The sequence below is a fragment of the Thunnus maccoyii genome, chromosome 11 (genome assembly GCF_910596095.1).
Source record: "Thunnus maccoyii chromosome 11, fThuMac1.1, whole genome shotgun sequence".
Classification (NCBI taxonomy): Eukaryota; Metazoa; Chordata; class Actinopteri; order Scombriformes; family Scombridae; genus Thunnus; species Thunnus maccoyii.
In genome coordinates, this window is record NC_056543.1 from 10,201,277 (window position 1) to 10,226,959 (window position 25,683).

Sequence of the window (25,683 nt, forward strand, 5' to 3'; positions counted from 1 at the left end):
TTAATTTGGGCCAACATCTATCTCTTATCACAAAGGTACAATTTATCAGCTGCTTAAATGATGGACTAAATAGGGTTGGCAATGTTAATGATTCACCTTGCAGGGTATGGGGGACATGAGGGAAATAATTTCTCCTGACTCATATTTAATTAACCTTAGCAGATGTGCTGGGCATGCATTGTAGCTTAAAAAAAAAGCACAGTAAAAACATTTAAAGTATGACATCTTTGGGGAAACATGTTTGAAAATGAATCTTTTAATGCAAAAAAGATGTTATATACATAAATATAAAATGTAGGAAAACAATAGTAGAAATCATGGTTATCATTGATACACTTCTTTTTTGGGATTTTTTTTTGAATACAAGCAGTTTAATAAAAAATTGTTATACTTCTAAGACAGAGAGGTTATTTAGTTGGTTCCTTCATACACTGGTCTCTGTGAAAGGGAGATCCAGGAGTACCAGAACTCTTCAAACAGAAGACTCTGATTAGTACCTTCAACTTGTGCAACTCGTATACTGCGAAAAACCAAAAAGCCGTACATACAGAATGCTTGATATGTTTAACGATGCTCTGCAAAGTGTCACAATGTCTTGTTGGTCAAAGTTTTTGAAAAAGTGAGTTGCAAATTGCTTGAATAGTTCATTTTTATTTGTGTTAACTGTGTATATAAAACAGAAACACCAGCATGAATTGAATTTAGGAGAAATATGGTCAAAAGTATGCAGTGTAGCTGCTTCTTACAGTAGCATGTAAACAGTAGTCAAACAATCTGTGGCTTAGGTCTCAACCAGCAACACACCAACTGTCATTACAAAGAAATATATAAAAATAAATGCTTGAGAAGAGTTGCATACATGTAAATGGTGTACTAATATCAGACGAGTAACAGTAATATAATAATAACTTCATGTAACGTTTACATCTCAACATACTGTAGCTCAGCGAAGCGTCACCAGGCACTGACAGAGACACACAAGCTGAGGTGACGTCTTCCTTCTGAGCTTTTCTGCTCATTCTGTCTTAAAGGAGTGCAATTTTTCAGAATGATGACACCAAAATCATCCATGTGGCCACAGTAGATCATTTTCTCTAGTGCTCCATGGTTTCTTTTTTTCCAGTAACCAAGGTAATAAAACTGATCTTTTCTGATTTATAAACAGAACTCTTTAATCTTTTGTTTTATTATTATTGGCTACAGATTCAAACATTCACTTCATGCTTTTTGTTATAACTTTGCATGCACATTTTTTTACCATTTCCCCCCTTCAATTCTATTTTAACCTCACCATTTATCATTGTCACAGTTGAGGTAATGCTAGACACGCTATAGTATCATTCAACATAGTAGATGCTGAAGTGCTAGCCCGCTGTTAGCACATAGCACAGGAGTGAATGATCTAGAAGGGCATACGGATGATTTTGATGTTGGTTCTGTACTTTATTATTATTGTATTTTCAGCCAGAGTTTGACAGTTTTTTTTTCCTCTAATTTTCCTCCCTGATTTGGAGGTTTTGATTCTCATACTGGTGCTGAAAATAGATGGTAGCATGAAAAAGATAAATATTTGTGAATAATACCCAGTCACTACATTCAGTCAATACGAGCCCACTGCTGTAAATTTTAGGCACATTATTTTTTTTCTCCTCTGCTTTATTCTTCTTTGAAAACTCTTTGAATCAAACAAATCTGAACCACAAGGACTCTCTCCAACAATCTATTCTTTAGTTTCTTTAATCCCTCTTCATCAATATCCCTCTTCCCTCTCTACATCCTTTTGTGTCATCTTTCTTCCTTGTTTCCGTACCTATCCCTCTTTTCTTCTCCTTTGTTCCCTCTCTTCGCTGTTTTTCTTTCATCTAGATTCTTTTAACCCATCCTTCCTTCCTTCTTTCCTCTGCCTTCCTTTCTCTTTCCAATCAAAATGTGTCTACGTTAACAAACAAACAAACGGTTCTCAGACAAAATCTGCTTCACTCTGCACAGTTTCAGTCAAATTACTCTCAACATTCACTTTAGTGGGATTTTATCCATGGTATTATTAACAGAAATGCAATTCACCTATTCCTGAAATGTCATTTTAAACATTTAATCCCCATTGAAATTAATACTGCTGAGCTTTGTGGAGTGAAACACAGAAATGAGATAGAAACTAACTCTTAGTCACACTTAATTGATGGTTTAGTAAGTGGCTAAATGGATATACACTATGGTGTAGCACTGAGAAGAGTACTCTAAAGCTCAATTCATGTTTCAACAGAACTTGTGTGTGCACTTCAACACACACTGACGCCCACACCACCGGGTCACAGAGTGCCAGGAACATCCTTCACATCCAAACTACAGTACATAGAATACACAGACAACACAGAGAAAAAGAGGCTAAAGTGAGTAATAGAGTGAAATGTATGCTCCCCCCTGCCCCCCCAAAAAAGCTTTTTCTGACTCCAACAGTATCGACATCTGCAAGGCATAAACATTTTACTCTGCTCCAACACGTTCAGCGTGAAAATTGCACATTGACTGATATGTGACAAAGTGGTTTGATTAGATTATAACATACAAATTAAAGATCTATTCCAGCATTATTAGACTGATAGATTTCTTATTCTCTACTTATTTTACATTTCTATCGATCGTGTTCAAGCACCGTTATAACATATGTGCTCTTCTTCTATAGTTTGGATGTTTAAAAGATGTTTTAAACAAATACTGTCTAAATACTAGGAGTTACTCCCAGTAGAGGAGATGGCAGCAATGTCAAATTAATATTTAATTGGGGCTGGGTGTTGGAATCATCTTGCTTTGGTTTGCTTATTGCTTCAACTGAGTTTCAGCGTTATTCCTTAGCTTCTTCCAAAAATGTAAAATTCCACAGGTTGATATTAATTTTCTGATGAAACTTTGCAAAAAGTGGTCCTCTTGTTTACAGCTGTGGAGTATCTCTGAATTTGATGTCTCATTTAACGATAGAAAACCAATAAGTGAGAATAAAACTCTTAATGATGCAGTAATAATTCATAAAAACACAGGTTGACTTCACGGATCACGAACAGATGACTGTGAAAATGTAATCCATGCAAGTTTTTCGTACATTCAAGTAGATGATTCAAGTAGATAAAAAAAAAAAGAGAGAAATCACTCAAAGATAAACTCAAATCCAATAATGTTATTGTGTCCTGAATTGAATATAAATGATTTGAAAACTTCTAGACTGTGGTTTGAAATGTTGTTATACAGATATAATTTTAATGCAGGAGCAGAGTCACTGATAAGTGCTGTAAACCAACAGTAAGGCATGGTTTCAGACTCATATTATATGTAGTCCTGTACTAAAACAGGTATTTAAAATCATCCTTATTGAGAGAAATATGCTGGATAAAAATGAAAGGCACATTATTACACAGAAAGATAGTTCATACAGTGCTCTACTGTGCTATAATGCATTTCAATTATTCAAAAAGTTCCATAATTCATTGACAAGTCACAACGACAAAATATGTACTGTCATAAAGATCGGTATAGTGGCGTTCTCCCTGTTTGGCATATAGACAATAGGCTTCAAAATGAGCACTTCATTTAAAGGAATAGTTCAGTATTTGGGGAAATACTCTTATTTTCTTTCTGGCAGAGAGTTATCTTTCCATTAAATATAACACTACAGTGACAGCAGTTATAAAACCTGCCTACCAGTTCCAGCTCACTGATTAACATGTCGTGTCTCATTTGTTTAATCCGTACAAAACCCAAACTGTAAAAACAACAATTCGTCATTTTATGGGATTTATGTGCTGTATTATTTCTTGGCCAGTTACTTCCTTGAGTCTCTGGTCACTGGTTGCCTGACAACAGCTCAGAGCCAAGAAATAAGAAAACAAGCATATTTTTTATTTCCCAAAATGTTGAACTATTGCTTTAAAAAACTATAACTGTTGCCCAAATAGTTAATACCATATGCTAAAACCATGCTAATGTTTTTATTGTAAATCTGACATGTATGGATATACTGTCTTGAATGTTTTTTTTGGTTTCAGGAGCATTTACTCATACAGCAAAGAACCATATCTTCAGGCTAATTAGTTTCAATCCGCACACTTTGGAGACACAGGAATATTTTGACTTTTTCAATCGTCTACATCTTAACTTACCCTAAGGAGTAGACTCAAAGCCCAGCAATCACATTTTACTTAACATGAACTGCTTCAGTTTTGAGAATAAATTTGACTTTATCACACAAACAAGACTAAGAGTCTATAGCCACACTAGTGGCGCTGTACTTTAGCACTGCAGAGTCTGATGGAAATGACATTAGTTGTGCAGGTATTTGGTCATTAACCAGAGAACTGGGCAACTTTGACCTAATGATGGTGCTTGATGAAAAGTCAGAGGATCACCAAAGAAATTACAATTCATCCTGAGGGGGACATAAACGTTTGTATCCAATGTCATGGCAATCCATCCAATAGTTCAGATATTTAAATTCTGATCAAAGTAGTGGAACGACCAACCGACAGACTGAAAGGTGTCATTTATCTATATGAATGGCCACATAAGTTATAGCTAGCATAACTAGCATATTACAGTGCTAGTCATTATGTTTCAGAGAGTTTTTGTCTTGTGGGTGCAGCGGTTGTACTGTTGTATTGTTTAAAATATGAGGCTGTAAAGCTCTATGTTTCTATGCCTTTAATGGCTTAATTTAAATGGATCCAATTACTTTTTTGGCTCCAGCTGAATCTTGAAGACTTCATCAGAGTATATAGAAAAGTAAGAACCCTGCTAATTTTATACTCCAGGAAGAAAACTGAGGCAATTTAAATGACTTCAAACAACATGATATTATGCATCACGCCAGCCACTCTACAATTAACCTCCTTTACCTTGCTTGTCTGTGTATTACCATATACTTCAAACAGCATAGACAATGTTTGATAATGATGGTGATTCAAATCACACCACTATGAGGTTTTAACTCTGTTTCATTGAAGTACTGAAAGCAGTTAGTACTCTGCTTATTTTCATCTCTGGACCTGATTTGTCTACACAGCTGCAGTCATGGCATTCTTCTGTCTTGGGTTGGTTTGGTGTTGCTGTTGCTGTCTTCCACTGTCTCCAGTATAGCCATATTGGTCTGGACCAGGATCCACCATGTGCCTGTAACAACATTTTCACTCATTTATGAAGGTCATAGTGATGTCCAAGTGAATTGTTGAGGTCTTATCTATGTGTAATGCTGTAGAATTCCCTTCTAAAAGGCTTTAATCAAACTTTATTTAGCATTTTAGAACAAACAACTTTCTTTTTTTAATTTGTAATGTGGCATTTACAGTACAATAAGTACAATAAGGTGCTGTTTTTCTCCTGTTGGTAAATATCAACAGAAAGGGTACAATATGAGTCATTTTTGAAACAAAGGAAGAGGACATTTCAGATCTCAGATTTTACTTGGGAGCCATCTTCATCCACAAATTGCACTCTACCTGTAACCAGCCCCAGCTCCACGGGTCATAGTGTCGTACCGGAGACCACGAAGTGGAGGGGTAGGAGACGGGGGCACATCTTGCCTCAAAGGCCCTCTCTGCTGGGAGCTAGGAGCACAAAACAAGGAGTGGTCAGGCAGTGTGAGAGAACTAAGAGTAGCAAACAAAGAGAAGTTGACCATTATCACTTTATGAGGACGAACAGGTAGGGACAGGTAAGACTGTATTACAACACAAGATAAGAACTGAATTTCTCCATAAAGTTAACATCGTTGAATGAAGTTATTGTCACAAATTCAAGAGAGGAGTCGACAAGTGAAGTGTTACTTTCAAAGAAGATAGTCTCTGTGTTAAAAGTATGATGGATCATGTGATACAAAGCAACTTCCTTGCATTTAATCACCTTGGGTGGGGGTAGTACCCAGGGTCAACACCCCGAGGGTCCCCTGGCCGTGAGTATGGCTGGCCGGGGGGATAGCCGGAGTAAGATGGACCAGACTGGGGGTTGGGGTTGGGGTAGGACGGGGCCTGAGGGTATCCCTGTGGGGCTTGCGGAGGTCCGGTGTAAAGACCTGACCAGGGCTGCATGGGGTAATCAGCTGGATCCAACGGACCTCGTCTGGAGAAGAGAAACAAATGATGGCTTGAATAAAAAGTAACATTTAACAAGTGAGTTTCCTATACTTGTAAAATGAAAACTAGTTTTATCGTGCACTGCAAACAATGTAAACGGTTCAGTATACTCATTCCCTTAACAAATGAGAGATCAGGAAGATACAACCTTTTTGACCATCCACCATCAGTGGCTGAACTCTTAAAAATGTAGATACCGTCCTTTTGTTAAAAGTACTGAGCTTGAATCCCAACCTAGCAAGTGTAAAATGTACAATAGATTTATATATCGTAACTTACTTATTCAAAGTTCTTTGTTACGCACAACTTTTACTTGATAGACTACTGCATTAAAATCTTATAAACAATAGTCTGAGGACAGCTGCGTGCACTAAGTGTATAAGTCATTATACTGTATGTCTTTTCATTTGATGCTTTGTAAAAAGAAATGTAATGAAAGGCAACAATACTGAATCAGTGAATAAAACATTTTGCCCGCCAAAAATCACTCAGTATCAAACAAACCATCAAACAACTGCTGGCACTGTTAACGCTGGGTTGGAATTGTTTGGTTCTTGCTGTTCTTTTCATGTCTTTTAATAAGGGAATATCTGCAAACTCTAGTGCCTCACTTGTTGCTGTTTCTTTCTTGTAAATCAGTTGACTAAATGGCTAAAATATTCATGAAAATCTGCTATAAACAATTTGTTTGTGACTGGGGAGAGAGGAGTGAAAGAGAGAGAGAAGTACACACACACACACACATACACACACGCACACACACAGACAAACAGCCAACAGCCCATCCCAGCCAAAGATCACATAGCAACAGAATATAAGTGACATGTGACAGTTTTAAGTGGGCTAGAGCTCAGTTAACACACACACACGCACACACACGCACAGCTGTGGTAATCTAGTCCAGTCCTGTTAATAGATATCGATGTCTTGTGCCCAGTGGAAAGCAAGTACACAAACACGTGTCGTCCACATAGCTAACATTATGAGGTATTACATTTTATCTCTCTGTCCCTCTGTCTCTTTTTGTTCGTCTACATTTGTTTCTCAGTCTCTCTCTCTATCAACCCATTTCCTTCTCTTTTCTCTCCTTTCATTTTAACTTATACTTCAGTCTTATTTCTTGTATTTCTGTGTGTTCATGCTTGCTTGTGCATGTTCATTCAGTCTACTTAACATGTTGGATTAATACACTTCAAAATAACGTGTACTTGAAACGTTCACTTGTGTTAAAAATGTGTTCGGAGCAGGATCCCGTTAAACTCTCACCGAGTGTCATAGTGACACTTATCATTACGTGTAGTTGAGTGGGCGGGGCTCCGTAGCCTCCGACCAATCAGAGAGCTGACCTGTTGCCTGTTGCCTGGAGATAATGTTAATGTTCACACAGCCACAGAGGCAGACAGACAGAGTGAATCAAACACAGATTTGTTCATAAATACTTTCACAGAGCACACACACACACACACACACACACACACACACACATACACACAGAGTGCTGGTGGTCTCCATGCTGACGCCTGTGTATGTCAATTTGGGTGGTCAGCAGTGGAAAGTGTCTAACTAACTACATGCCCATCATGTTTGGGATATCTGCCTCTGCCCCTCCTGGCTCTATATCCACTGTGAATGTGTATGTGTGTGTGTGTGAGCGCAGACATTTTTTGCTTCCCTGTCAACTCATCTGTCAACCTATCTGTCATCTGTCTTCTGGTTTTCAACTTATTCTGCTACACTTATTGTAAGTCACTCTGGGTAAGCGTATCAGCTACATGTCTCAAATGTCTCTCTTCTTGATAGCCACAGCGGTTTTTGTCTGCTTCTCTTCTGCCGAGAAAGACTACCAACGAGTCAGTCTGCCAGCTGCCCCGCCTGTCCATGTGTCTGCCTCTCTCTCTCTCTCTCTCTCTTGCTCTTTTTAGAAGTTTTATGACCACAAGTCTGCATGCACGTCGTGGCTTGCTATCCATCTCTTCTTGATAGCCACAAGCCTGTATACCTGTGCCCATATCAGTCAGTCAATCTGTCACTCAGCGTTTTGCCCCGGGGCCGTGATAATGTCACCGAGGCAGAGATAAGAGCAGCGGAGAGGTGACGGAGAGGGGAAGAGGGCAGGATACGGAGAAAAAGAGAGATATAAGACCTGAAGGAAGGAGCGGGTTTGAAGGAGAGATGAAGAAAATGGAAAATAAGGCTGTAAAAAAAAATTACAGGACAAACGAAAGCCTGACATTTTCTATTACCTGTTTAAATACGCTATGATTTTTTTGTAATGTTATCTGTTCTGCCACTTTTCCAAATTAGGATACTATATCACTTTCTTCTCACAGTATCAGCAATTATTAGTGAAAACCTGTTATGTAGAAAATGAGATGATGCAGAAAGGGCCAGTAATGACAGAGATAAAAAAGATGAGTTAAAGGAAGGTTAGAGGAAGATTATATGTGGTCAGAGAGAGAGGAAGGATTAAGATGAGAAACGGTGACATGAAAAAAGGAAGGGGGCAAATGTGGAGTAAAAGAAGAAGAAAGAGAGATGAGGATGGGAAGCAGGGAGGAGTGAGAGGCTAGTAATCTGCCCATAATTTTAAAGATCAGACAGTTGAAAGGACCAAGGGAAATTCTTTTTTCCACCTCACTAAATGGCTCTTTTTTCCCCCCCGACATCTGAGATCTATCTGATGTGACAATTTTACTGTGTATGGCACCACGGCTCTGGCCATTCAACTTGCTGCTTTATGTTCGCTCGGTGCCCGCTTAGACTTCTATGCGATGCAAACTTCTGCTACTGCCTGACAATCTAACAGTGATCTACTGGAAATCAAGAGAGAAAAAAAATGGAAAACATTGTTAATTTATGGATCTCTGGGAGGGTTGGGGTTTTCAGATACTACATAAAGCTGGAAATATATGAAGCGAAGGAAAGCAACCGTAAGATCCACATACTTTTCAATTGATAAGACAGTTAGGAGCCTCTTGAAAGTTATGGGAGTATTAAACAGCCTTCAAATTATAAGTGATTTGTTATTAATATTCTTAAACTGACTAGTGCTGGACCAATTAGTTGATCCATTGATTAAAAGAAAATTAATTGCCTGCAATTTTAACAACCAAATAATCATTGACGTCATTTATGAAGTACCAAACATTTGCCTGCTCCGGTTCGTCAAATGAGGAATATGCTGCTTCTGTATTCAAACTACTTTCTGGCGTATTACAGAATAAACGATTAATTGCAAAAAAACAACAGAATAATCAAAAAAATAATAATAATCATTAGTTGCAGCTCTAGAATCTACTGAGAGTTGCCGTATTGGGGATGGAGTGGAAATCCAGTGAGAATCTTTAGGGAATCCATTGTAAATCCGGTGGCAAGTTTGGAATTCTCTCTCCAGGAACCCAGTCAGCACTGCACAGCAGCTGGGGATTATGGGGTAATGAGGATAGAAGCCATTACTGGCACACAGACACACACATAGACACAGACACAGACACAGACACACACACACAGAAACAGATAATCATACAGTATGAGAACTAAAACACAGATATAAACATACACACAGAGAAACAAACACACTAAACACACACACACAAAGATAATCATACAGTATGAGAACTAAATCACATATAAACATACACACACACAAACAAATACACACAGACACACACACACACACACACACAAAACCTTAGCTTAAATGCAGCGCTGGCCCCTCCCAAACCTCACGTACTCTGGAGGAGGCAAATTGGCACACAGCTGGAGAGGACCAAATGAGGAAGCTGGTGGTCTGTGTGTGTGTGAGTTTGTGTGTGTGTGTGTGTGTGTGTGTGAGAGAGAGAGAGAGAGGGATAGAGATAGAAACAGATGTAATGAATGAGAACAGTTTCCTGGCACATGTAACAACTAGTTTAACATAATTGAAAGAATAATCAAACTAAAATGAAAGAATTGAAAACATCCCAATCATGAACAAAAAAAAAAAAAAAAAGCCATTGAGGGCTCAGCTTGAGTTGAAATTCAACCTGTAATACCTGTTTAAGGATGACTTCCACAGCGCTGGTAGATATGACAGCAGTGCGCAGAGTATATTGGTTATTCTAAAGGATAATTGGGAGTATTTCCTCTAGGTCTGACAGTTATTTAGAGTAATGTGAGCCTTTCTAATTCCCTGGTATTTAAGAGATTTCTTATGGATTTCAGAGGAAACAAGGAGTTGTTATATGCCCTCTGCACCTGCCTCTCTCTCTCACATACGCACACACACTTTCACTTAGTCCTTCTAAAAGGGCTGGATACAGCTGTTATTCGAGTTGAAACACACATACACACAGACGCACCCACCAACACAACCATCGATCATCCCGGGCTGTCTCAGAGAGACACAAATACCTCTAAGAAAGAGAGACAAGACATAGCGTGGTGACACAGCACATTAAAGAACTCCTGAGAGTATATGACAGCCACATTGCAGATGGATTGTCTCAATAAAACCGAACCACTAAGACACACACACACACACACACAAACAACACCTCGATATGAGAACAGAGGGAAAAAGTTTCAGATGAGAGGGTTATAGAAGGTGAGGGAGAGAAAGAGGTGGAGGTAAAGAGTGATATTGAAATGATATGGGTGAAAGAGGAGCGAGGGGAAAGAAGAGATAAACTACTGCAGGTTTAATTCGGTTACGTCTTTATGAGTCTTTATAGAGCTGAGTCCTCACCTTGTGTTGATATCCATTTAAAACAGATTTTGGTTCGGAGGTTAGGAAAATACTTCATATATTCAAATTGTATTCAACAGTGTCAGATTATTTGTCAATGAGAGTCACGATATTTTGACAGTCTGGTAATAAAACAGATTAATAGCACAAATTGTTCCACAACTGCTGTTGTAATGTCATTTTGTGAGCCACGGTGAAAATGGAGCTGCTGTGATATAATGTCTCTGCAGTTCAACTAAGTTTAACTTAGTTTCATCTTCCTAATGTGATACTTCATTATGAAGCTTTAATCACAGAGGCATCACAGTCCAAACAATGAGGCAATAAAAACTTAAGTGAGAAATAATGAAGGATGGAGAAATATTTTACCTTCTATGTGAGGTAGGGTAGGAAATGTCAGGAAAGTCTGTTTGCTGGGAGACTATACTAAAATAAAAATGAAACCTGCGTCACGTCTTGGTTTTTTTTTTATTATAGTCATTATTGGTTTTGAACTGTGCAGCAAATCCTATAGACTTTAACGCATCAATACGTATATTATAATTCATAGCATCGGATTTGTGTAAGAAATTGACTTTCAAATGAAAATCATCTGGTATTCAGGAGATGATAAAACAAACTTTGTCAATGATTGAAAATAAGACAAAACAACAGTCAAAGAGTCTTCGGCTATAGGCAAATCAGCTAATGTATGTGCTGGATGAAAAAACACTAAATTCTAAAAGAAGCATTGGAGTCGCCTTATTTTTACTAATGTGGTGATATGAAAATAAACAGTATTTCTATTTTTCACATTTGCAGCATTAGTATGACTTCAGGAAGTCAGGGGGTTAGGTAGGTTAGTTAAGGATATCTGTTTTTGCTCAGTAATTTGCACTAATCAGCAAAGTGCTCAAAAATCCAATTATATCCTAAGATGCTTTGGGGGGGATCCCGGGATGTAATTATGAAAGTTCTGTCATGTATTGTTCTTCAATACCCTGTTTATTAGAGTCCATAAACGGCAACACAGCTGCCAGAGTGAGGACACGAGGCTCTTTGTATGTTAATGGTGCTACAGAATAAGCGTGCATGTGCACAAATACAGTACACAACTTTAAAAAATCTAATCAGAAATCACTGGTTTTCAGAGGCATCTGGCAGGCAGTTAACCGAGATTTTCAGTCATCATGCAGACAAGATAAGACTCTCAGTGTGATTGGCAGTTGTCTTTGTTTGACTAAGCTAAACCACGCTAAGCTGCTGTCTTGAGCACACTGCACAGGTACAGTATGTGGCATCTGGAAGTGGAAAGTGTGAGTAGTGAATAAACAAACTCTTACAGAGGTGAGTCATTATGTCTGACGCCTGAAGCGGCAGTGAGAGGTTTTTTTTTTCTGTTTTATTGGAGAAGCTCAATAAGACACTAGGCTGTTTTCCTACTTCTGGTTAAGTGATTACATACTGTGTGTCTGAGTGTATGTGTGTGTCAGAGATGGTATTTTGTTGGTTCAGCTGTCAGTGTGGTTTGTGTTGGTGCTTGTGTGTTAGAGACCCTTAAACCTCCCTTGACCCCTGACCCCTTGAAGTCACATGATACTCCACTTAGATGGGTCAAAGGCTAAGAAAGGGTATTATCAACCAGGAATACGGGACATAGACATAACATTCAAACCTTCAATACCATTTGGTAAAGCTAACAACCATTTGGTCGAGGACTGGGCCATTGATAAGTCAGCTTAACTTCACGTTTTAGTTTCATGGACATTCCTGAGATAGGTAAAAAAAAAAAAAAAAAATGCGGATTTTCAGGAGCCTACCACAGGCTTGTCAAGGACAGCAGTGTTATATATCCCTCCTATATATCTGAACTAAGACTTTATATCAATATAAGTGGAAATATAGTATCTTGAAGTCTCTGATTGTCTACTGGATGTTCCCAGAGCTTGACTTTGCCCCTTACTGTTATCTGGTTTAACCAAAATTTAAAAAAAACTTCTCAAATTATTTCTGTTTAGTAAACTATTTCATTTTCTATTGTAAATTCTATTGCAAATATAAATCTTGTTGTTACTTTCGTGCTTTTATCATGAGGCACTTTGTAACTTGTTTTGAAAAGCACAACAAATATTTCTTTGCTTACTTTTTTCTTTTTTTTTTTAAAGAAATACTGGTTAAATGTTAGTTATAGTTATAGTTAAATGTTGTTAATAGCTTTGAAGAGTATAAATTGATGAAAATGATAAGAAGAAATCTCTTTTTGAGTGAACTGCTGTGGTTTAGTGACCTAGAGGGCAGCTAAATGCAAATACAAACCTGAATACCAAACACATTTGAATCAAATAATGTTGGTAAGAAAGATTGAACTGATAACTCTAAGGATCATCATCATCATCGGTGGGGACTCTTTCAACAACTGAAATGAAGATGCAATTCTTAGTTTCTTGACCTGCCTGCTAATTTTGTTTTAACGACTATATGTAAAAGTCGTAAAAATGTAATTACCCAGGACCTCGGGGTGGGGGCAGATGTCTGTTAAGATGACTGGTCAACAAGGGGTTTACAGGCAAAGAGCAGAAAACTAAAAATAACGTCTTCATCTGTATTCCTGTCAAACGAGCAAAGAGCAAAGGTCAGAGAGAATTTAGATGAATGTAAAGAGGATGAGAAGGTGACGTAAGATGATGAAAAAGAGGTGTGACCACAGACGGCTGAGCCAGAAAGGAAAAGAAGTAAGAGGAGGAAGGAAAAGACAAGGATGAGGGTAAGACATGGGAAAGGGATGGATTGTTTCCGGGGAAGGCACGAAGCTTACAAGAAGTCGAAATGATAGTGATAGTGAAAGAGAAGACAAGGGGAAAAAAAGGTTGATGAGGAAGATAAGGAGATGACGATGAGGTAGAAGAAAATGAAGAAGGAAAAAACACTACTGAAGAAGGGACGATGAATAGGACTACAAGCAAGACAGATTGAATCTCTCAGATGGATGTCTTGTGTAGCCGAGAAAAAAAAAAAAATGAAAGGAGGAGGAAGAAAGGAGCGGAAAATGAGAAGAGAGGAAGAAGAAAGAAAAGAAATTGATGGGAGGGGGGAAATGGAGAAGAAAAGAAGAAGAAGAAAAAAAAAAAGGCAGAGAAACAAGTGCTGCCCTCCAGAGAACTGGCATGCTGAAGGTCAGCATCTGCTGAGAATAATGGGCCCTATTTTAGAGGGACACACACACACACACACACACACACACACACACACACACACACACACTCCCGGATGCTTGTTCATACAGTTCACGTTTGAGTGAAACTAAACACCTTTCAGGGTCTCCTATCTGTCTTTGTCAATAAAGTTCTGTCAAAAATGATTAATCCACCTGGAAATCATGAATTACAAACTGACCAGTCCAGGAAACTAACATGATTACATTCCCCTGTGTGTGTGTAAGTGTGTGTGTATATATACACACACATGTGGGTGAAACATGCCATGTATGTATCAGGGTTCAAATGTGTACGAGGGTGTACGATACAGAAAAGTGCAGCTATAGTGTCAAAAGAAAAAAAGAACGGCAAAAAAAGGCAGGGGGTGAAATAAAAATGACCACAGGAGGATAAAAAGGAGGATAGTGGTGAGCAAATCAACGAGCATGGTAAAGTATGAGTAAAATCTGCAGTGATAAAGGGGAAAACAGGAGAGAGAATTACAATGGAGCACAAAAAAGTACCAAAAAAAAAATGGTTGTGAGAAGAGAAAGCGAAACAGTACTGAAAGAAAAGGGAAAATGAGATGGGAGAAGGACAGAGGACAAACCCATTAGAGGAAAGTGAGAGGAACTGAGGGATGAGGGCCTTCCAGATGGTAGAAGACTGTTGCCTCGGAAACGCAGAGAGGGCAGAACAATGGGGATTTGGAGTGCTGTTTCGCACACCATCATAATACGGCCATGCCATTTGGAAACTGAGTGATGAAGCTACAGCCAAAAATCGCAGAAACTGTCAGTTTACACCAGACAGACTCTCAAAAAAACCCCCAACAAATTCTGATCAAATACATTATCAATACACAAAGAAACATGTCCCGTACCGCTACACTATGGGGTCCAATGTCCTTCAAAAACCCTTTGTTCGTGTCATTGCAACTCATTTTCCTTTGCATTCGCTCTCTCGTCTTGCCTGTTAAAGATAAAGTGTGCAAACAGAACATCTTGAAATAGCACGGTGACATAACGTGATCAGCTGTGTTTGCTCAGCCAGATTTGAAAAAAAAAAAGATTCAAATGGCAGCACTCCTGAGGAAACTGAGGAGAAGAAAATGTTTAAATGCACCTTATAATATGTTCTCATGGAGACTAATAACAAAATATAGACTTTACATATTGTGAAATATAGAAATTACACAATATTCTTGCATTTTATCTATTTCTTTTAATATAAATGTATATTTTTTTTGCAGAAATATTTGTTCTGCATTCAGATTCCTGTCACTGCACAGATAGCACTGGTGAAATGATTTGTTGTTATGTATAGGAGATTTAATTACCACTAAACCTTGTGGCTATACCATCTGCTAACAGGCCACAACATACACTGAATACCTTTGCCAGCAACAAGAAAGGATGCGGGTCTTAACTGAACCCTGGTGAGCATGACTTTCTTTTGCGCCATCGCCCCACTCGTCTCCAGCAGCGCTGCTCACACTCGCCACATGGTCGGGGGACCAGCACACTCTGGTCGTCTTCTTGTGTTGCCAACGGTGCGCTCGGCTCAATGTTGGTTTCAGTTCATTAACGTTAACAAACAGAAACTAAACAAAAATACTTCAGGGATAAAGAATATTATTCGTTGTCTATTACCGTCAAAAAAGGAGTCACTCTCTAATATGCAGCACTTCAAACTTTCTTGTGTTCGTATCTCTTTCCTCTTCCTTTCAGTCTCCATCATCAGCCTTCTGGCAGGCTCATATTTAGTAGTGACCATGAGATTACCATACTGAAATTTGGATTTTGTTTATTAAGCACACCTATTGTCATGGCACAGGTAGCATTGATAAAATTATATGTTGTCTGGTCCAGGGGATTTAATTACCACTAAGCCTTTTGGTTGTACCAGCAACTAACAGGCCACAACATACAGGATATGAATACCTTTATTGCCAACAACAACCTGAACCTCAGTGAGATTAACAAGTTTTCTGCAGTCTCTCCACTCGTTTCCCTGCAATGAGCTATCATTGTACCTGACAGTCTCAATAAAACAGCCACTTGCTATCATCCGCAGCATGCCACTCTCATGCGTCCGTATCTTTATTGTCCACTTGGGCTCTACCCCCTGACCTGCTAATATTAGCCAAGTATCGCCCTCTTGAACCAATCAAAATGACGGATGACAGCCTGTGACTGTGACACTATAGATGAAATTGTCCCAGAACACACCAAGTAAATAAATTTTTGTATAAATGTCAGCTTTACAAAATATATAATTATTACATCACTGTTAAATTACATGTGTTGACAAGCTGCAAAATCAAAAGGGAATCATAACCTTGTCACAGGGAGACCAATTTAGAAAATGGCAACATCAAACTGAGCAATGAGTGATGTTAAATGGTGCAAACCAAATTGTTAGCTGTATCAACGTTTAGATATTTGAATCTGTAACAGCCATAAAGACAGACTGATAACATTGGCAGCGAATTGTCTGCATCTTGTAAGTACCCGAATGGGCCATCTATGTCTATCTACATTGGGTGAAATCATTGAAACTTAAGGTGACATTTAGTTATGGCAAAATCATACATACCCACTTATAGGCAGTATAGTGGCTGACTTCCTGAAACATCATGAAATCCATTACTGATAATACCATATCCCATTGAAATAACCTCCATCATTTCACATCTTGAGCCAATAAGGTTCTCCTCAGAAAGAAGTAATAGTTTCAAGCTGGGGACATTTTTGCTCAGAGCATGACCACTGGATACAAATTGCAGACGAAATTACTATCCCCCAATAGCCACTAATTTGGTACATGAAGAGGAGTTTTGAAACAGTACTTCTAACAGGGAGGTAGGAAATTGTAAAAACGACTTTTAAAAGAGGAACAAAAACACAAGCAGACAGGGTTCAAACATGTTCTCAGTGTTTGTATGGTTCCTTAGGAAAAGTAACTTTGCAACCTACGGTATTACTGCTCTATAGTGACTTGTATAAGTATAAATCCATTCACCAATTTGACCTACGCAGCCTACTTTCACTGCTTTATTTAAATGTCAAACCTGTGCCTGTTGCAGTAATAAGAGCTGCTTCCTAATTCAACAGATTCATAAATCATCATAAAAATGTTCCATTTTGTGTCAAAGACTTTCAGTTCAATTTGTGCAGACACTCATTATGTTGCATGTAATAGTTTTTGGGGACACAATAATTTTGCAGGCACAAACACATCTATCTATTATTTAACTATCCAATATAAGTTTGAGAATGTCTGTAAAAATGCTCGTAGCGGTGCAGGGATGGCAGATGGTCATTAGAAGATTGCCAGATGTTAAAACTTCACAGCTGCAAACTGTTGAAATGTATGAAGCACAGTCCATCTACTTGTTCAAGCAGTAAATAATAATGTATAATTGCTTGATGTATTACAAACATATTTGGTGATTGATTAACAGTCATAAAGTATAAGCAAATTTGATTCTAAATAGGCACAATTGGTGTGTTAAAGATCACTATACATGAGCAAAGTATCACTTTTTTTAGAATTATTTTTTATTGTTTACCACAGCAAAACAATTCAACACAACCACATAACACAAACATCCTCCGCAACACTGAACAAGCACAGATAGGAGCTGCCTATTACGGATCTCTGATATTCGATTTTCAAAAAGTATCCCATTGTTGACTTCCAATCTTGAATTGTTGTAGCCAGATTTGATTTCCAAAAATTTTAAGAATAATTTTTTGCATACCAAAACAAAAAAACAAAAAAAAAACGATTATCCAGCCCAACAGATACCTTATCTGGTACAGTCATGCAGAATACGAAGTGAAGGAGATGAAGAAATATGACACCTGAGTACTGTAGTTAACCATTGATCCAAATCAAGCCATAGCTTTTGAGTCTTCCAACAATCCCAGAAAGCATGAAACATTTCCTTTCGAGTTCATTTTGCACTTGATGCACACATCTGAAGCCTTGTTATCGAATCTGTGAATCCTTGTCATCAGTTTATAAGATGTAAAGCATAATTAACAGTAACCTTATACGACATATTCAGGCATTTTTTCCAAATTTCCACCAATATATGTTCTCCCCAAATCCATGTTTTATTTAACCCAAATGTTCCTTCTGTTGTAAGAGTTTTGGAAGAGCAAAGTATCACATCAGTACAACTGCAGGATACCCAAAACATTCAGGGTCCATACTTGTGGAAGCATATCATACTCTTGTCATATGGGGACCCACTGGTTCTGCAACACATTATAGGTTGTAACCCGACATTTTAAAAAACCGTGATCTAGATCAAAGCTTTGACCAGAACTCTGTAAAGCAGCAATGGGTGAACACATCAGAAACACTAGAAGCTAGGAACAAGAAAGGGTCAAGAGAGAAAAAGAGAGAGACCGGGTTGGGGGTAGGGGTGGGGGTGTGTGTGGGGGGGTGCGTTCTATGAGAGGAAAGGTCTTTCTTGGGATCCCCTTCATGGCTAACAAACAACCAGAGTCTCGATGAGTCCAGAGACACACAGAAAAACAACTGGACAATGGGGCAGATTGTGCAGGCAGTTGTAAAGTGGTCTGGGAAAATCTCAGGCCTGGTTGGGAGGTCTTCTCAAGAGAGATGGAGGGAGAGAGAGACAGAAAGAGAGAAGTGAGAGACATTCCATTTCATTTCCCTCCTCAACAGAGCAGAACGATATTCAACAATGTCCTTTTCATCCTGAGTTCAGAGATAATGAGGAGGAGAGGAGGGGCTGAGAAGAGATGCAGAGAGCAACGGCAGAAATAAAAAGGTAACAAGTGACGAAACGCAACTAAGGCTACGTTCACACCGCGAGCCTTTGAGGTGAATTCGGATTTAATGCTCAGATCCGATATTTTTGTTTGGCTGTTCACATTATTTTTAAAATGTGGCCAATATCAGATTTGAGTATGAACTGGTCACGGGCCTGAACTGACCCGCATGTGCAAAAAGAACGATAACAAAGACGTCACACGCAGCATGCTGTCATACAGAAGTAAACATGGAGGCAGTGTTTACAGTTTCATTGATAAGTTGATGTGCGGTGGAAGCCAGCGGATTCGTGAGCAGATGATAACGAGGACGAGCAACGGCTGCTACTTCTGTACGGAGGTGTGTGTGGATGCGGAGTTGGAGCCAGGAGTGGGGGGGAATTGTGACATGAACGGCTTCACGGAAACAGATTTCATCCAAAAATTTCAGGATGTCAAGGGCTACTTTTAACTACATCTGTCAGCACGTCTCCATAAGACTCTCACGCAGACCGGTTACGATACAACCTCTCAAGTTTTGCTTGTACAGAAGTGTCACCCCAAATATTTATGATGTCTAACACCTCACTGTCTCTCCTCTGACTACCTCCATCACAGCTGTCTTCCATGTTTGTATTCACAAATGTCGATTTAGACTGACGTAAGAGTTGCATGAATTCCGAATGACTGTTCAGACTGAGGTCGCGTTGCAGGAAATCAGACCTGTATCTGATTTAGGACCACATATGAAAGTGGCCCAAATCAGAATTGAAAAGATCAGTACCATGAGATTTGTGCTGTTCGCTCAGTCACATATGAGCAAAACCACAAAATCAGAACGGGGTCACTTTGGCCTGCAGTCTGAATGTTGTATGTAAAAGAGACATACAGAGACAGAGCGCAAGACACAGTGTAACATCTGCTTTCTAATTACTAATAATCTAATTATCATTATAATGAGGAAGTGACAGCATTCCCAGAAACCTGAATGGCACTTCTGATTGGCCCTTTTAATCCAATAAGAGCAATAACAAGGAAACATGGGAAAGGGTGTTTGGCTAATCCAATTGGGTCATGGCTGTGTTTCGAACAACTGATTGCTGTTATCAACAGGAATCCTTAGAGAGCAGAATCATGACTTTAATCAAAGTTGACATAGTCCAGGTCTGTGCTGTGATACTAACATGCAACTGACATCTTCAAGAACAGTCATCAACAGAAATATGGGCTAATAGAAGAAGAGCGCCACCAAACCGCAGAAAACATGCTAGATAGGTTTAGTTGATTCATTTCAGTGAGTTATAACACGCTGCTGTAAACCAATTATCATTATTTCTTATTATATTGGTTAATGGCTTCCCATGTCATTTTTTGAGGTTATAAAAGTTTTTTTTTCTTTTCTTTTCTTCCTTCCTTTCTATCTTTGTAGATTGATGATATCATTAAGGTCAATATTTTTTGCTACTATTTAATATTGTTAACAGTAAAGATGAGTCTGCTGTGTAATCTGTCAACTTCTTACCTTGTTTTCTTTCTTTTAGCTTTGTTTTCTTATAATATATAAGAATAATATGGGAGAAAACACACATGTCTACGAGTGTGTGTATAGAGTGAGTGTGTAAATGGGGCAGTAATGGTGCACACATGCTAGGGGCGAGACCTGCTAATGTTGTTCATATACACACTGTGATAGCCATCTACTGACCCCAGAATTACTGAAACACACACACACACAGTTGCATATACATAAGAGGCATGTATACGTGCGCACACATATCTCACTTAAGTTGTTTCAAACAGATGTAGATTCATGTTCAAACATTAACACAAAAGTGACGAGTGTTAGTGACACATACCATGTAACTGCAGCTTATAGGTTTGATTCCAGCCAGGAATGTTTGCTGAACATCATATACCTCTCTCTCTCTCTTATTACACGCCTGTTCACGAAACACACGAATGTAAATGTAATCTAAATCCTGAACAAACCAGTGTAAAGTGTCCTCAAATGTTTAAAATTCAAACTGGTTCTCACACGGATAAAAAGACGCACATTCTCTATAGAGGTCCTTTGTTTCAGTATAATAACAGTACTGAGAAGAAGTGAGATGGAAGGGGAGAAGCATAGGGAAATGGTGAATCCAGAGAGAGAGAGGGTGAGATGTGGAGGATGAGGGTGAATAGGATGAAGAGGTAATTTCAAGAAAATGGTAGTGAGAGGAGACCTCGGGGGGATTTAAAGTGAGAGGACGTGCTCTGTTGTGTCCTCCCTTCATTCTTTTTCTGTGTCTTTTAAATGAAGTAGAAGTAATAGTTATTATCTTATATATATATATATATATATATATATATATATGGATTTCATTTTGGGATACATAACAGCAAAAATTTTGAATCAGTTTAATCAACATCATGTTTAATTACTCTAACCAAAAACTATTTTAGTGCTGGAAACCCACTTCAAGTGACTCTAGATGCAGATGTCAGTGTTTGTCTGATATATTTATTACCAAAACACTTAGGAAAAATAAAAAAAGAAGTAATATTATGTAAAATATACAGTAAACCCTCGACACATTCCTCTGTATGTCATGAAGTGACATTTGCTGACAGTTTGTTAGGTAGTGTTTGTGCTTTAGGCAGGGAAACATCATCCACTGCTGCATCATGTTTTAATTTTAGAGCCATCAAAATCTTGTCACACACACACACACACACACACCCGCGCGCACACACACACACACACACACACACACACACACACACACACACACACACACACACACACACACACACACACACACACAGTGCTCCAGTTAACTGATGTTGAGTCAAACATACAGTACCTGACTAAGCACCCTTACAGTTATTTCTGGACTCACTTGGAAATAATAAAAACACATACTTACCAAATACACACGCACTAATACACAAACATGTCTCCACACACACTCACATATAGGTACACAGGCATGTAGACACTAGATACACACAGTCTGCAAGCTATTTCTGGGCCGGTGGCAAAATAATATGTTTTCATAAGGTCAACAGCTTGGATGTTGTTTCCAAACATGATCTCCATCTTTGACTCTCTGGATATTGCAGCTTCTCTGAGTTAATTGACAGCGAGAGAGAAAAAATTGTAGACAGAGATGCAGAGGCAGGGAAAAAGATAAATAAAGACAGAAGGAGGAAAAGATGAGTTCCTTTTAGATGTAAATCTCTGAGAGGGGACACATTTCTGGGTTAATCTATCTATTTAGTTATGGCTTTTTGGCTTTTAGATTGATGTGTTTAACTTCTCGTTGACTCTCTTCAAATATATTTGGCATCAGCCACATGAGACTGGACAAAAAAAGAAGGCGTTACGTATGTATAGGGCTGTTTACTGCAACATACTGCTAATCTGTCTTGTTATCTTGCTCATGGAAGCAAAACAGCTCTTTAATGTAGTGTAATTTCCTGCCATTTTTACAGAAGCGTAGCTGGTGTTGCTTAAGAAAGTCTCCTTTCAGAGTCAAATTTGCTGCTTAAAGGCTACAACATGTAAAGCGTCACTTAGTAATCTTGTTTTGTATGCTATATAGGAAAATGTCATATGTAAGAAAGCTGTACTATTAGCAGTGTGACTGCTTTAAATTGCAACTTGAACCATGTAGAAAAATGTTTTGGATATGTTACCAGGTTGTAAGGCGACATAATAATGCCACAGTGGCTTTTAAGGAAAAATGACTCAGGGCCCTTTTCAAACATGATGCATGGATGTAAAATTGGCACAGCCTTTACAGATTACGGTGCATGTCTCAAAGTGGAAACCGAGACATGGTGTACTGTATGTGAGTGTGTGTGTGTGTCCAATTTCCCAAGGCTCTTCAGATACCACAGCCAGACCTCAAAACTATCATCACTGTTCTCGCTCCCATCTGCCAAAGTCATCACCCACACACACAGACACTCTCTCTCCCTCTCTCTCTCTCTCTCTCTCACACACACACACACACACACACACATACACACACGCACGAAAGAGGTGTGAAAAGCCATCCCTCACCATTTTAACAGGGGTGGGAATCTGGCTATAAACTTTCTAATGTTCAAAACTTCTGTCTGTCATTCCACTCGCTGACTTCTTCTTCTCTCTCTCTCTCTCGCTCGAACACACAAACATTTGTTGTTGTCTGGTTTTTGTCTGCCGAGGTGTTAGGTGAGAAGAAGCTAGCGGCTCTGTGGTTAGCGCTGTTGCCTCACAGCAGGAAGGTCCTGGGTTCGAACCCCTGGCTGTCCCGGGTTCTTTCTTCTGTGGAGTTTGCATGTTCACTCCCCGTGTTTGTGTGGGTTTCCGCCTGGTTCTCCAGTTTCCACCCACCATCAAAGGCATGTATGTTAGGGTTAATACTCCTGTCAGTGGCCCTGACCAAGGAACTGGCAAAAAGAAATGGAGTTGGTCCCGGGGCGCCGAACTGCAGCTGCCCCGCTGCTCCTAGTGTTTGTGTATAGGATGGGTCAAATGCAGAGGATCAATTTCCCCACAATCAATAAAGTACTACTACCACTACTTCTTTTTCTTCTTCTTACTGTTTCACTTTACACTTCTCACTTTAATGAGTGTTTTTTTTTTTAGATGAGTTTACAGTGCAGATTTCTTCAGCTACTTTACTTGAGTACATTAAAGTACTGTTGATCTCTGTAAGGTCATGAGAAAAGGGGATATGGAGAAGAGTAAGATATCAAAGGGGTAAGAGGAAAAGGGGAGAAACAAGAGAAGGAATTAAAGAACAGCGAAAAAAGAAAAGAAGAAAATGTGGAGATGAAGAGATAGGAAAAGAGCGAAGAAAGAAGAAGAGGATTAAAGCTGAGGCATTTCAGCCGGTGAAAGTGGCGATGTTGCAAATGAAAAATGAGACGTTGAAAGACAGGCAGTGACTGATGATGCTTGGTGAATATAATATGTCTGCGACTGTGTTTCACATTAAGAGTGACATGTTTATATGGTCAATAAGTAGCTGTGGTTCCACAAATGTTCAAAAAGAATATTTAAACAAACTTTTAAGTAGCTATAGACATTCAGGACGCAAATATTTATCTGACATCAGAAAAGACATCATGAGAAAAATGGAAATAATTCATCAGGAATCAGTTAATATACTCAGTTAGTTGCGGTTGTTCTTGTGTTGGCTAATGTTGGTGATATTTCATTCTTTCAAGAGGAAAACTACTAAATGCACTGAGCAATAGGCTAAAGCATGGTGCACAGAGATAGTTGTTATGTTCCCCTGCTTGACGGTCGAATATGACCAGAGCTGGACCCTCACGGCCACACAGGGCTTCATGTATACAACATTTGTGAGAGAGTGTAGCGCTTGAAATGATGTCTTTCCGAAAAACTAATTAAAAAAAAAACAGTTGCCAGAATTTTTAAATGGAATTTGGGGAATTATGAGTCAATACAACATGCAGACACCAGATATAATAGCTGATGTTTGAAGTTAGAGAGTCAAAAAACACCAGAGAATACACTCATGATGACTCTGAAAACTACTGATAAGTCCAAGTAAGTTTTGGTTTTGGTGGGGGAGCAGATCTAGGAGTCAGGGATCAGTTTTCAACCCCTGTCTGAATGTGTGTTCCCCCGAGAGAGAGGATAAGGTGAGTTCCTGGCTGAGACTGAGGCCTCCAGAGACACTCGGAAAGAAGACTATGAAGATTTAATTAGAAGGTTCAAAGAGAAAAGAGAAAAGAGAAGGACAGACAAAACAATGAGTACCTTGGTAAGGACGCATATTGACGTTCCACCTCTTCATACCGTGGTGCCAATCGATGATCTGCTCCTCTGCCTGGCATCTGGTAAAGAGAGACAGTTGGTAAATGTTGTGAGCTTGTGTGACAAAATCTTCAAGTAAAATGGCAAAAAAAATTTATATTCCTCTGCCCGAAGTTCTAAAGTTCTGAACTGCAAAACTGTGAGCAGAAGTTCATAATCTTAAGCCCCCATATTTCCTTGTGTGTGAGTGAGTGATACAGAGGTAATTTAGGATTGACAAAGGCTAGTTATTAGGGATTTAGAGTTAGAGTTTTGGGATTCTGAGGGGTTTTTTTGGGAGTAGGGGGAGAGGGGGGGGGGGGGTCTCCATCCTAGATTAGGTTACTTGAAAACAGGATGGAGTCCACACACACACACACACACACACACAGAGAATCACACATATAGTCACGTCTCATCTCCATCTTGAGCAAAAAAAAAAAAAAAAAAAGATTAAGTCAAGCTGCTGACAGTCCAATCTCTCCTTCTTCCTCTCTTACACTTGATCTCACTGGTTCTCTCTCTCTCACCCTCTCTCTCTCGCTCTTTCTGTTACTCCACTTACTCCCATTCCTCTCTCTTTTTGCTCAAACACACACACACACACTCACTCTCTCCCTCTCTCTGTCTCTCTCTCTCTTTCAGAGATTATCCCGGTCTATTCAGTAGGGATATTCCAGCTGCTGCAGCGCTCCTTAAAGAAGCCGACTAAACCCCAAACGTCAACAAGCTCCATTAACTGACACACACACACACACACACACACACAGAGACGTACACACAAGCTGCTCTCTCTGTAAGACACACTGAATATTGCAAATGAGACTCATTTTTATATACTGCGGGGTGAGAGAGTGATGCAGGTGATTTAGTGTTGTGACTATGCATACGTGCTGAACTCTAACATAAAAAATAATATCCAGCGACAGGAAGTTCCTTCCCTTGCCACTCGATAGTGATTTTGTTGATAATACATATTTCTATCTGATAAAATTGACATTTTTCTTAAAGTACTCTGTCGCACCTCAGACAGGACATCAGTGTATGTCATCTTCTAGACATTTAGCACATTTAGAAA

The 25,683-nt window shown here is 39.0% G+C and overlaps 1 protein-coding gene across 5 annotated transcripts in view; it reads right to left on the minus strand.

Annotated features, from left to right (window-relative positions):
- Positions 1-240: 240 nt before the first annotated feature.
- The window catches only part of pard3bb (par-3 family cell polarity regulator beta b), a 227,686-nt gene continuing 202,243 nt past the window's right edge, over positions 241-25,683 (minus strand). For all 5 annotated transcript variants that reach the window (XM_042425837.1, XM_042425835.1, XM_042425836.1 and 2 more), the window contains 4 exons: positions 24,570-24,646; positions 5,887-6,102; positions 5,484-5,591; positions 241-5,157 (listed from right to left, as the gene is read on the minus strand). In XM_042425837.1, the coding sequence (XP_042281771.1) occupies positions 5,043-5,157; positions 5,484-5,591; positions 5,887-6,102; positions 24,570-24,646 (516 nt within the window). In that variant the 3' untranslated portion in view covers positions 241-5,042. The remainder of the gene's footprint in view (positions 5,158-5,483; positions 5,592-5,886; positions 6,103-24,569; positions 24,647-25,683) is intronic.